This window comes from Neodiprion lecontei, chromosome 4, assembly GCF_021901455.1.
Source record: "Neodiprion lecontei isolate iyNeoLeco1 chromosome 4, iyNeoLeco1.1, whole genome shotgun sequence".
NCBI lineage: Eukaryota > Metazoa > Arthropoda > Insecta > Hymenoptera > Diprionidae > Neodiprion > Neodiprion lecontei.
Genome location: NC_060263.1, coordinates 23,979,510 through 23,992,750, shown reverse-complemented (window position 1 = coordinate 23,992,750; position 13,241 = coordinate 23,979,510). Strand labels below are relative to the sequence as shown.

Here is a 13,241-nt window from a genome sequence, read left to right as displayed (position 1 = left end):
TTGCCAACCTAACGTGACAACATATAAATAGCTTACCGGTTAACCCTTAAAAAGGGGGTGACCGGTCCAAATGGAAACGCCTTCGGAAGTGATAATTGCAGTGACGGTAAAATTGTTCGAGTTAGCCTTCCTCCAGAGTTTTTATTGACAATCAGGAACCCGATATCAAGGGAAATTGTCAAGGGGTGTTGGCAGCAAATATTGCGGGAAATACGAGTTGGTGTTTTGGCGCGCATTCGCTTTCTCCTCGGCCAGCAGATGGCCCTTGCCGACACACACACACGCGTCCGTCTAGTTTCCTAGCTTAGCCAGTTGCCAGCGCGACCCAGCTCACGAGCCGGCCTCGTGTGCGAATAAGAAGAATAATTATTTCCTTGCCATCCGGTGGAGTAAATATGATACTCGTAGGCTCGTATTAAAGCTCATTTTATCCCGCGGCTCCCAATATTTTTTTACCCGAGATCCAGCAACGCGTTGAAAAGTTACAGGGATAAATCAAGGGCCGTGTGCTTAGGAGAAAATGGATACCACTCGAATGCGGTAGAGACAGAGAGCCTGGCTGCGAGCCCGTACGACTTTAGATATCCTTCGAGCATTAAAGCGTATCGTTATTTTTCGATTTTCATTTATTAAACGTACGCCAAACGCCACGTTGTATGAAAATGAATATTTCAAAAGGTCGTTAATACTGTCACGTTCGGAAGCGGAAAGAAGACGATTCCCCTCAAAATATATACACACGTCTCTGAATCCCAAGTAAGTAAAAATCTTCACACCGAGCACCTCGTCGCACGTATATCCCTTTTCGGAGCGTGGATTAACATTTGTCGTAGGCAGGTCGAGTCATCTTAAAACAATAGATAGCACAACGAGGTGACTAGCCGAAAGAAAACTAGTTATCAAACGTTCGGATTAAGCCTAGAAATATGTTTGGATGGAACATGAGGGAGAGAGCAAAGAAAACAGAATAATATTCCACGGGCAGCCGCCCTTTAATACGTGTCGCCGGAAAGTCCTGTGATCATTACGGGTGAAATTTGAGGAATTCCATACATTTCACAGGCTCCTTAAACTTCCGAAATTCACGCCCTTCCCTTTGACCGTTAACCATCGTCTCAACGAAATAAAATCATTTCGCGAGGGTAACACCCAATTATATCGGGATGTAATGTGTTACAGTTATGCGTTATTATCATTAATTTTTTTTTTTTAACACTTCAAATTATTACATTCTTACGTACCGAAAACAGGGCAGCATAAAACCGGCTAAATCCACGCGCAATTTTCGTTTGGCAAAACAATTGCCAATCTCAGTTCATTCTTTATCTAGATACGTTGGGTATGGTACTTTTACTTGCAGTCCCTTGATCCTCGAATACATGTAATCTTACGATATCAGATATTTATTCGTCTTTCTCGTTAACACAGCGGCAGAAATTTTTACAATGCCTCGTGCTAGGAGACAAGTGGTCCTCGAAGACCCAGCTGGGTCTGTCACACCCGATATGGCCCACACCAAGCTAGGTAAGCACCTCGAGTACTTTGATCTATATTCCTGCACCTTCGTACTTCCTAGGCATTACTCACTTAAAGAACAGGACCCTGCTGTATTCCATACTCGGTACAAATTCATGCCGATAATAAATTGTAGCCAAAACTGAAGATTGACCAAAATTTATAACAGCTGGAAGAGACTCTCAAGTTTCGAGGGTCCTGTGGCTCTTTTTTTTTACCAATGGTATATATTTCAGTTTACTGAAACAATCTATCTTGAGAGGTTCAATATTTTATTTTTGTGAATCTCTGTTCGTTTTTGAACTATTAATCACTAAGTCAGGATTTGACTTTCAGTGATAAATTTTTTGTTCATATTCTATTCAAGGTTCAATGGTTACTTCAAAAATATCCCTGCTAGATGTTATTTGTAATTTTTAATTTAAGTCCAGTGAATTTTCCTTGTGATACTCAGTGAAGTCAGAGCCACTTTTCATTGACGAGGGCTCCATAGACGAAGTACAAACTCAGAGGATAGCTGAGGAAACACCGAGTCCCCATCTACAGGATCATCAATATGGTCAGACACCTAGTTATCAAATATCGAGAAGACCTCCACAGCCACCTCCACGTGCAGAGGTAACGTGATAATCAAGATGCATTTCTATTCATCGTGTCTAAAATTATCTCCAACAACTTTGCTCTTCGTTCATGAATACCTGAATCTTACATCAAGTCTTTAATCGCCGATCAAGGATGACAAATCCTGAATAGTAATTATAACAACCTTCAGATTTTTCAACCAGAGTAGTTCGTAAGATTTGAGTTAAAACCTGGACTGAAAATGCTATCGTTAGAAGTTTTAAATGTTTTAATTCCACTGATTTAATATTTCACGTTACTCTTCTCAAATAGTTTTTGAGCAGAGTGGAACGTCCTCTGTCTAAACATTGCTTATTTTCCTTAAAAATGGTTGCAATATGTTAATAATAATATATTGCCACGTCAGCAAAGTGTACTCCAACAGTCCGAAAACTTGTTGCAACTTTGAGGTTTCATTTCATCGCATCTAAATTTTTAGAATTCAGGAAAATGAGTAACATGTTTAAAATGTTGGGAAAATTTATCCTTATAATCTTGCCAAACTCACGTTGCGTCTTTTCTGGTTCTGTCTCGTTTTACATTTGGATGTATTCTCACGCAAAGTGAGTTTATAATTTACTGTATATAAAAGCCAGTCTGTGAAAACAACAAGATGTTTATTTTTGATGTTTGGTGAGTAAAAAACTCTGGAGTGTTCTTCTTCATGTAGGGGAACATTGGTATGGAAATTTTTCTATTTTCATGCAAGTATAAATCGGCCAAACCTGGTGTTGCTCGGGCACTAACTGCTGCTGCAGTTTTTAAATCGTTTCACACAATACACTAATGATTTCACATTCTATGTTTTTCCTGCTTTCAATACTCTTGCCTTATCTGCCATTTTGTCACATTTGCCATGCCAGGCTTTAAACAACTGAAAATATCAGCATTATTTATTTATATCACAACTTTGCAATTACCCATGAATATTCAATTTGTATTGTTGTTATACTGATAATATTAATTCGTAACTGGTAACGTTATAATTGTCATTCAATCACGGGGTTGAACAATGGAGACTTTCAAAATTTCTTACTACTCTGTAATATTGAATAGAATTTTTTTCAATCAACAGTTATGTGACCCAATTATATTCTCCATGCTTTTCATATTCTTGCGGTAGCATCATGATTGAGAATTCACTTTGCCTGGGTTGGGTCACTCTTGGCAGCAGTGTAGCACTAAGCAAGCTAACTTTTGTCAACCTGAGCCAATCGTTAAAGAAGTTTAACATATCGCATGATAGTTGCTTTGGTTGGCCTTCCAGGAGCTAAAATATCAGAGTTCTGCAGAGGAAGCAATATCGTTTACAACATAGCACAGCTATGCCATGGCTTCAATACTCGATGTGCAACAATTTTTTTAATCCTGTAATTAGAAGGACATGAGGTAAAATTTGTCCACGGACCCGAAGTAAAGGCCAATGACAGTTGCTAGACCAAGGATGTTACACACTTGGATAAACTGGGACAAGTCTCAAAATTTTATTTAATCTTCAGAATTCGCACAAAGTATTAATGAATTCATAAACTCTATCATTATTCTTTTTTCTTTGCAAATTGACTTCAGTAGAACTCACAATCAGATCGATAGATATTGTTTTTTTGATAAATACAAAACCAGCATAAAAATATACTAGTTGTTTATTGTTTGTTTTCTCTTTTTTTTTTTATAATTATATTCTTTAGTCATTATTACATCATCATCGGGTATAAGTTCTGTTGGAGGATGGATATGTAATTTATGACGACTTTATAGTGATTAAATGTTGTGATAACTTGCAAATCACAAATCTGTGATCTAGACACTCGGAAAAATTTAGAGAATTTTTAACAAGGCACAACCAAATCATCTCTAATTGTAATAAAACATTGAGAAACCTGCGATCATTGAATGTAGAAATTTTGCTGGGGATTAGTGAGGCTTGGGTACAATAAAAAAAGAAGTGTCCTAATTTCTAGGTTCAATTGATAGATTTTTTGCACCCTTCAACTCAAATTCATCCATTTTGGAGTAATAGCAGACAAAACTTACAATGAGTTAGATTTTATGATTTATTATCTAGCGTTGATCACAAATTTTGTCCTAACTAAATAGCACAGGCATAATATCAGAATTGAATAATTGAAAAATGTTCATGGAAATAGAATGAACACAAATATTTGTTTTCATAGAAAATCCCAGTCGATTTACCATAATGATGGACCTGTTCTTGCACATCATATGTTCTTAAAAAATAGACTTAATGTTAGAGGTAAATTTGCATATATCTTAGGGGTTTATTCATAAAAAATCAGAGAAATTCTGAAAAGTCGAGAAACTTTCTGCTTAAATATGGTAACATAACATAATTTGTGTTATAAGTCTAATTGTTGAGTTTAATTTTTTTAAACGCTGATAAGCCCCAAACTTTGTATGCGAGTAATGAGAAGAAAATTGTAACATCTTACTGAAACGATAAAGACAATTATTCTTATTATATTCTCAGCATTTCCATGGCATATATTCAGTAACTCTGGAGCTGGCGAATGTTAAAATACAAAACAAGAAGTTGACGCTATTAGCATAATACTGAAGAACTTAGGTCATAATTTGCACTAAAATTAATTGTAAATTATACAATTTTTATAAAATGTAATATTTACCAGCTAAAATTGTAATGTGTAAATGTATGGTTACATGTGCTTACATTTACCTGTTTTAGTAACCGCTACTAAGTCTTGAAGTCTTATTACCAAAACTTCATACGAGATAGTCACGTGAAAATAACTGAGTCATTATCTTGACAGATTTCAGTTCAGGCTGTAAAAAGAAGACTGAACTTGGAAGTCGGTTCCACAGGCACAAGTCAGTCTGGATTTAAGGCTCCACGAGGAAAGCGCAGACGATCTGGATCCAATTCTTTAACTGGACATACACCGACTAAAAGTGAGTGATTCTTTCTTTCCTAATTGATATTACTGTAAGTTATAAACTTTACTTTCTTTTTGTCTGTTTTTTACATCTGAAAAATGTCATTATTTTCTATAGAAGATTAGCTACTTCGATTAGTTTTAATGAAAAAAAAAATGTGTGATTTACAAACATTAATTGGCGGAATTATTTAATTTAATTCAAATATGAAAACTTTCGTACGACAATGGTCTATTTTCTTGAAAAAATGGCTAGGAAATATACGTAAAATTCTGCGCGACATAGAAATAGGTTATATGACTACTTGTTTATTTCTAGTGCTATGATTCACATGTTCCAAATTTATGGTAATTGTTGTAAAATCTCATTGTTTTGAACATTGCAATTAACATAATTCAATTATTTATCTTTCACAGATAAGACTGTTGAACGGACAAGATATGATACGTCTTTAAGCTTGTTAACCAAAAAATTTATACATTTGGTCGAGAACAGTCGCGACGGAGTTGTGGACTTGAATGTGGCTTCCGAAAAATTGGAAGTTCAAAAGCGGCGCATATACGACATAACGAATGTACTTGAAGGAATTGGGATACTTGAGAAAAAGAGCAAAAACAACATACAATGGAAGTAAGTCTTAAACACGAAAAACTCAACCTTTCTCGAAAGTTTCGTAATTTTTAGTTGATTTAAAATCAGATATTTTCTTGCTATATTCACAACCTTGAATTTATATTATATTTCTCAAATTTTCAGGGGTGGTCAACTACCTGGCGAGCAGCTTGACGTTGTTGATTTAAGGAGAGAAGTAGCTGATTTGGAAGCTAAAGAAAACACATTAGACCGACTGATACATGGGGCTGAAAAGAATTTGCGCGAACTGTGTGCCGACAGGCACTATGCGTATGTAACTTACCACGACTTACGTTCAGTAACTGCTTACCGAGAACAAGCTATAATGGCAGTAAAGGCACCACCAGAGGCTACCCTCCATGTACCCCAGCCCATCAGTCCGTTCGGGGAACCAAGGGTGATTTTCTCATTACGCATGTTTAAATCTGAACGAAATGTGTTTTGCATTCGGGCTCCAAAAGTGTTTTACCGTGATTTCGTTTTCAATATTTTTATGGAATAGTAATGACGATGTATTTGTTGAAATGCTAATAGAACGGCTTTGAAAATTTCTCTGTTTCAGCTGCAAATGTACATGAGATCTTCACATGGTGAAATCGAAGTATTCTTGTGCCCGGATGACCCAGGATTGAAGGTGTCAAATAGTCCTAGAAGTCCAATGACGAATCCTCGACCAAAAATTGAAATGCCTCCTCTACCTCCTGAACTTCTCGTCAACGGGGGTGAAACCCAGATTGAATCTACACCCTCGACCACCAGTAGAACCAGCACAGTCACGAATCCTCCCTCTCCCACGCCTACCACTTCCACAGGCCTCAGAGATGCGCTCCTGTGCGAGTCGGATGATTTCGGGCCAATGGGTGGTGGCAGATTCCAACTGCAAACAGAAGACCAAAACGTCGCACCAGGTATGATATTTCATACCCCGCTTGCTCCGACACATTTCTGCCTTTGTTGCGCATAACTTCATATGCATACTTTTCGTATGTGTCACCCAATTGTGAAAGAAAAAATTCCAATTGGTAAATGATACTTCATCTGGTGCAGAGATTTATGAATAATCCGTTCTAAATTGAGGTGCCATTTTGACTAGTCTGCTGTTAGATATAAGGTTTTGCCTGAATATTCTAGAACGTCTAACATGTTCTTAGTGTTGCTTATTAGTTCATATTTCATTGTTGTGTATTCCTTTTTTTGCCCACCAAAAAGATATTATTTTATTATACTTTTTTGTTTTCTTTTCATCAAAAGTTAACGAAGGTCTTACCATATAGCACAGTTTATTTGTCTATCAATCGTCAATAAGGTAATACTTTTTATTCAACTTATAGTTTCAAGGTCCAATATTATCTGAAAAGTAGCTGTAAACGTTCGTGTAGACGTTTACCTAACTGATAAAAGATCTTTGATGTTTTCATGCCCTTTTTTTCTCACAATTTTCTCACAACGAGGACCTAAAAAAACAAATAACGCATTTGTTACATCAGATTGTGAGTGCCTTTATGTGCGCTTATTAACTAGCTTCAGTTATTTATACATTATCTCGTTCGATATTTAATTTCTTCTTGGCACTGCTAACGTCAACCATTCTCCATGCATTTATGGAGTTTCTTGAACTGATAAGCATGTGGTAATGAATGCTTGAACGGAATTTATATTCCGCATTGACTTTTACTCGTTTCTTTCACTCTACTTAGCACATTTTTTCAGAACTCTTGTCCATTCTGGATAAAATATACCTACGTTTTTTTTTTACCTTAATTTCCTGCATGAGATTTTATTAACACATTATTCTATTTTTTCTGCCACTATTGTATGATTTATTTTCTATTTTTTAATAAACACTGTTGTTAAACATTCGTTGGGTGTATTTGTATTATTTGAGATGTAAGCAGGATGTGTACCATTGCTGTTTATTGGTACCAAAAACTAAGGTCTTATTCCGAAAGTAATTTGCACTGGCCCTTTCAATTTTAAACCTACTTGAATAGTATCAAGAACAAGGCTGCAAAATTTGCTCATAGTGATGCAGTAAATTTTTTGTGTGGCAAACATAACTGACCTTGTGTACTTATGCATCACTAATGCTCGTGTTTTTGCACAAAAGATACATGTTTAGGAATGTTTTAATATTGTAGCTCATTTTGTTTTAAAGCTTGTAAAGATACCTCTTCGTATTTGTAAGTGAAATAACAGGTAAGAAGACAGGCCTCCGAAGACTGCTTACTTAAATGCAGTAAAACCCTACAGGCTTTGTAGATATTTGAATATCGAGCAATGCACAGTCTGACAATTTGAAATGCAAAAACAAGATAGCTGACATGAAAGACAAATCGATGTACGGAAAATGACTCGTGAAAATAGAATGCAGAAATAAGAAGAAACTTTGAAATTATTTTAGTATTATCGATATTTTTCACTGGGCTGACCATGTTGAACTGACAGCCAATGATTAGCCGCTCCCTGTTGGAGCTCTGGCTGTGACTTGTGTGTTATTTGAAAAAGAGTCACATCACAGGCTGAGTTCTAGTTAGGTAACGGTTTTGAGCAGCAAATTGTGTGATATGATAAGGTATGTTTTAGAAATATTCTTGCACTTTATTGATTATCTTCGAAAAACCTATCCAGACAGGTTTTACCATCGTTTTCATTTACTCAGATCTTATTTTGAAATTTTTAGTAATATATTCCGTCTCGTAAATCTAAATTAGCAATTTGCTGAGTACTTTAGTAATTTGAAATCATTTATGGCTATATTAAATTACATTATATACATATTTAGTAATGAACAGTGTATGAAAGCACTTGTTACCTAATTTAAATAAGACTAAAACTGCGTGGGTGGTTTTATGTGCTACATCAAAAAAATGAGTTTTAAGTCAATTTCTTCAAGATGGCTGTACGATAATAACTGTGCAATTGTGACCATTGATTTTTGTGCCTTACAATTAGCAATGTTATTACAACATAATATTACATGCACGAAAAATTTGGTGACTACATGAACCCATCGCATTCTGCTTGGAAACTATCTCTTGGCGCATGATAGCAATCGAGATTATTTGTGTACAATCGTGGCTATCAACATAAAACTGCTTTAATGCTAACTTCTTAGTTAAGGTGAAAATGTGGTTTTAAGAATAATCAACTACTCCTATATGTGCGCTAGTATTCTAATTTGGGACTACAAAGTTATGGTTAAGAAATATTTTTTCAGTCCTAATATTTTACTCAAAAGACTAGTGCAAAGAAGTTTTTCATCGGTTCACTGTATATTTTGAAATTTTCCGATTGTCTGTTTCAGATGTGAACATTCTAGACTTCGACGAACCGCTGCTTCCGTTGGAACCACCTCTCTCGGAGAACGATTACTCGTTCTCGTTAGATACAGGAGAAGGCTTGGCGGATCTCTTCGATTTCCAGTTCTAGGAACACCATTATTATTACAGTTTTTTATTCTGGGTTCGTCTCCGAGTCAAACTTAGGAATTACAAATATAACTCTGTACCTGAAAACCCTGGGGTTCTAACTCCACGTTTGGTCAATCATGAGTTATCTCTACCTCGAAAATCAGCATTAAAACTTTATACCTAGAAATTAAAATTACCATCTCAGGTTTTATACAGATCATAGATCGTACACATTTTGGTAAAATGCATGTTAGGTACCCATCGTAGAAGAATCCTATTTGTAATAAACATTGCATGGAAAAATTCTGATCCAAGCTAGTTATACAGTACCGATGAAAACGAACGAAAAAGAAAATCAGAACGTATCGAATAATGGTAGAATTACAACAATTCAAGTAGAGACACTAATTTGCAATTGGCTTACTTTAGTGTGAGAATTTATCTGAAGAGTGGAATTAGACCTCTATGGCTCTCCGTTACAGAAAGAAAAGTGCAGTAGGAGGAATGCAAAAAAATATATTCATATATGCATAATATATGCATAATACACATGTATGAAAAAGCGGAATTAGGGTTTTGTAACAAACGATATAAAAAAAAATTTAATGAAAATAGAAGACCCGCGGTTATTTAAATTTCCCGAGTTGTCTATTCAGAAAATCTTTCTCCTATCGTACGGTTAGTTAACCTGAAATTTTTTTTGTACAGAATATTAAAACAACGTTCCATTTAAGAAATGAAAGCACGTTGCATTTTATATTTTATTATGTTACTGCATATTATTAAATTTTTGAATTTTTTTTTTCAATTGTGTAGAGTCTGTAATTGTTTTGTACGTACTTTATTTTCAATGCTTTCTTGTTGAGAACGCAAAATGTTTATCATATTAATTATCTCTCTACGCGTTTATTGTGTATACATTGTATTATAGTACGTTCATAGATTGGATGTCAGAGTTTTTATCCTCGTGCATGCTCGTTGTTGAGCAGCTAATAAAGTTGTTCAAAGGGAAAATTATATTTAAACGTACCTATCTTAATTTTTTTTTTTTTTTCTTATTCAAATTTTGATTACTTGTAATGAATTTACCTCCCGCTGTATATTAAAAGAAAAAAAAGGGAGTAGATATGACGTCGATTTACATACTACAAAAATTGATATCCTCACTGTAAATGTATTACTACCTACAGATTACCTGTTAACCATTAGGTAACTCTAAATCTGTAATGGATGGAGACGGACTCGTGCATCGTACAAGAAATCCCCTAGGTTATTATCACATGTAAACGCATATTTAATATTATTATTATTATTATTATTATTAATATTATTATATCTAAGATATTACCAGGATATTGTACTATTCTGGACCCAAATAAGAAGCTTGTAAAGTAGATGTTTCTGTATCGGTATGCTGAGTGCAATATGGCAAAATGATGAAACAAATCTGGATTACTATGTTTATAGAAAAGCTCACAAATACAAGTAAGAAGTGAATGACTAACCGTCGTGTTCCTCAATTAACGTATTACCTAAAACACATCTGTGCACATGAAGCAGAACCAATATCGAGAAAAAATTAGGGATGATTTACGCGAGATATTGACTGGAAAATTATGCATTGTCGTAAGCTCAAATTTAATATGCAATGGGTTGAATCACGAACGGAAATAGTACATTTTTCGTTTGCATTTCACTTCGATGCTCCTTTCGTACTTCAGCTGCTTTTTAAAAAGAATAGAAGAAAGTTTCTTTAATCAGTAAATTATCGAAATTCTATCTACAACTTGTTTACAAAAACATGTTTCACAGAGTGTATAGAGAAACATCATTTTTAGAAGCTTCTTACGGATGTACCCTAACGTAGAAACTTAGCGTATGTCCAAAGCCATAGTGCCTACACAACAATTATCAGACATTTCTCAGATTGTAAATACTTAACATACTTATATACCAAGATCGCTACAACAAAATGAGAGACAGAGAACCATAGCCAACTTCTTCATTGTGGTTATAATAAGATGTGTTAATATATATATATATATATATATACGTACAATATATGTGTATATATATATATATACACACACATATACATACATATATATGTATCAATTAGTTATTTTTAATCATTACAATAATTATTGAATTGAAAAAAATGTTAGTTTATATAGTTACTTATTATATTGCACTGTAATCAAATGCTATGGAGGGTAATACAGGACATTTTTGATGAGTCCGGTGCTAATATAGGAGACAAAAGTAGAGCAATGCCTCTCAAACGTTGGTGAGTGATACCATTTGCTCCGAAGGTGGTTAGAATTCAATTATTTCGCATCATATGGAGCTGAGCCATTGGGTAGCGATGGTCATTGTCTCTCCATATCCGTCAAAGTGTCAAGTATCACGCTATACTGCTACTTGCTGCTGTAACTCCAGCGCTATGGAAAGAATTATTATAGTTAAATTTTTTCCATATTTAGTAAGAGCATGCTTTTTTTATAAGTACTACAAAGCAACAGGTATTCTCAGACCTGGCCCTTGAATGACCGAGATGTTATCTACATCGATGAAATTAATTTCGAGAACTATAAAGCAACCAACATCGATCACACATTAAAACTGCAAACTAGTTTACAGTGTCGTGTTGCATCGATTTTCTGATTTAAGTCGTTAACAATCTGCAATATTGATTTCTTTCCTTCAGTGATATTTTGTAATGATATATATTTATATTATGCAGTCTGTTGAATAATTTTACCTAAGTATACATCGCGAAAAGGCTAGTTGAGTATGCCCGAAGACTGATAGGATTATCACTTTTTACAGTCAGACTTTCAATACGCTTGACGATATGGGAGAACTAATTTGCAATTCTGCATACTTTCATTTTCACCTGAAACCCAGCTACGAGGAAACGTCTAATTCACAATTGACGTTTTTTCATATACATCCATACCATTTATGGGTTGCCTGACATATCTATCATAAAAAAATACAATAAACAAAACGTTATGAATTGAAATGCACTGAATTATGTGGCTCAGCAAAATCAAATCTGCAAACGAAAAAAGTTATTCGTAGATTTTGAATAGTCGGAACCTCATCGAAATTTTTCAAATTAATGTTCTTTTAATAATGCCGATGTTTCATTTACGATTCGTCAAGAAAACTACATATTTGTAAACGATATTTTCAAAGGTCAAGTCGGTAAAATTTTCATGTCAAATTATAAGTTCAAATATCGGACATACCTGTAGATGCTTAGTTGATTAATTTTCAATTGAACATTTTGTTATTATTGAGTGTGAATTGCTAACGATACAAAGTGAAGAATAAGATAATGTAATAGGTGAAGGTAACGATTTTTGATTGACGATTCTTGCAGATGAACTTGATGTCAGCTGCCTAAATCATTTAACAGACTGCTTGAGGTTGGTTTGGGAAATAACCATAATACCAATACATCAAATTATTCCGATTGGCTGATGAGCCAAACGTTGGATCACCTTGGCTAAACCCTGCTGAACACCAGTACAGAAAGTTATGAAATATACCCTTGTGTAACGTGATGCAAAGAACGGAATGGATTATTTATTACTTCCCAATGTCTTCATCCTCGCCCATCACACAATCAGTTTCTCATTGTGAATACGCACAGGTAAATTGAAAGAAAACCTCAATTTTGAATATCATTAGACTAAAGCCCTGTAGTTTGCAAGGCTTGTTGCAAAGTCGCATTCCCCTCATTGTAGTGTTTCGACAACAGAAGTCAACAAACGGTAACATTAATTATACCTAAAATTAAGTAATCTCTGTGAAAGGAATTAGGAATGAAAGTGTGTCTGAATAAAAAATCTAAAAATTCGGTGTCTAGATTGTTAAGCAAGGCTATTACAAACCGTCATTTCTTGACGTGCAATTTTTATAAACTTGTTACTGCTGTCACGCTTGTGGCAAGGTATCAGAAAATAGAGAAATGTGGATATGGGTGCCAGAATTTTTATTCCATGATACTTCTGGGTCTAATTTTTACTGTCGGGAAAATGAAATTGTCTGTTGTTGTTAGTTTACTGGAATAAAACGCCATTTTTAATCCATCGTTCGGTTGACAAACTGGTTTACTGTGACGGATTTTGAAACTGAAAA

The 13,241-nt window shown here is 34.9% G+C and overlaps 2 protein-coding genes and 1 long non-coding RNA gene across 3 annotated transcripts in view; 2 read left to right on the top strand and 1 right to left on the bottom strand.

The window, feature by feature from the left end:
- The first annotated feature begins 271 nt into the window (after positions 1–271).
- LOC107227087 (transcription factor E2F2) lies at positions 272–12,670 on the top strand. Its single transcript, XM_015668129.2, has 8 exons — positions 272–756; positions 1,429–1,524; positions 1,970–2,133; positions 4,926–5,064; positions 5,466–5,679; positions 5,806–6,079; positions 6,245–6,590; positions 8,987–12,670. The coding sequence occupies exons 2-8, from the start codon at positions 1,446–1,448 to the stop codon at positions 9,109–9,111; spliced, it is 1,341 nt and encodes a 446-aa protein (XP_015523615.1). The 5' UTR covers positions 272–756; positions 1,429–1,445; the 3' UTR covers positions 9,112–12,670.
- Positions 10,784–13,228, bottom strand: LOC124294214. The gene is made up of 3 exons (XR_006904160.1): positions 12,995–13,228; positions 11,854–12,890; positions 10,784–11,533 (listed from the first exon to the last, which is right to left on the bottom strand). It is a non-coding gene; the product is annotated as an uncharacterized LOC124294214 (long non-coding RNA).
- The window catches only part of LOC107227096 (maternal protein pumilio), a 107,364-nt gene continuing 106,786 nt past the window's right edge, over positions 12,664–13,241 (top strand). Inside the window, exon 1 of the mRNA XM_046738864.1 lies at positions 12,664–12,753. Within this exon, the coding sequence (XP_046594820.1) occupies positions 12,664–12,753 (90 nt within the window). The remainder of the gene's footprint in view (positions 12,754–13,241) is intronic.

Coding starts and splice junctions, on each gene's coding strand:
- LOC107227087 (XM_015668129.2), top strand. CDS start 1,446: ATGCCTCGTGCTAGGAGACAAGTGGTCCTCGAAGACCCAGCTGGGTCT. Junction 1,525..1,969: donor TATGGCCCACACCAAGCTAG/GTAAGCACCTCG, acceptor TGTGATACTCAG/TGAAGTCAGAGCCACTTTTC. Junction 2,134..4,925: donor AGCCACCTCCACGTGCAGAG/GTAACGTGATAA, acceptor TTATCTTGACAG/ATTTCAGTTCAGGCTGTAAA.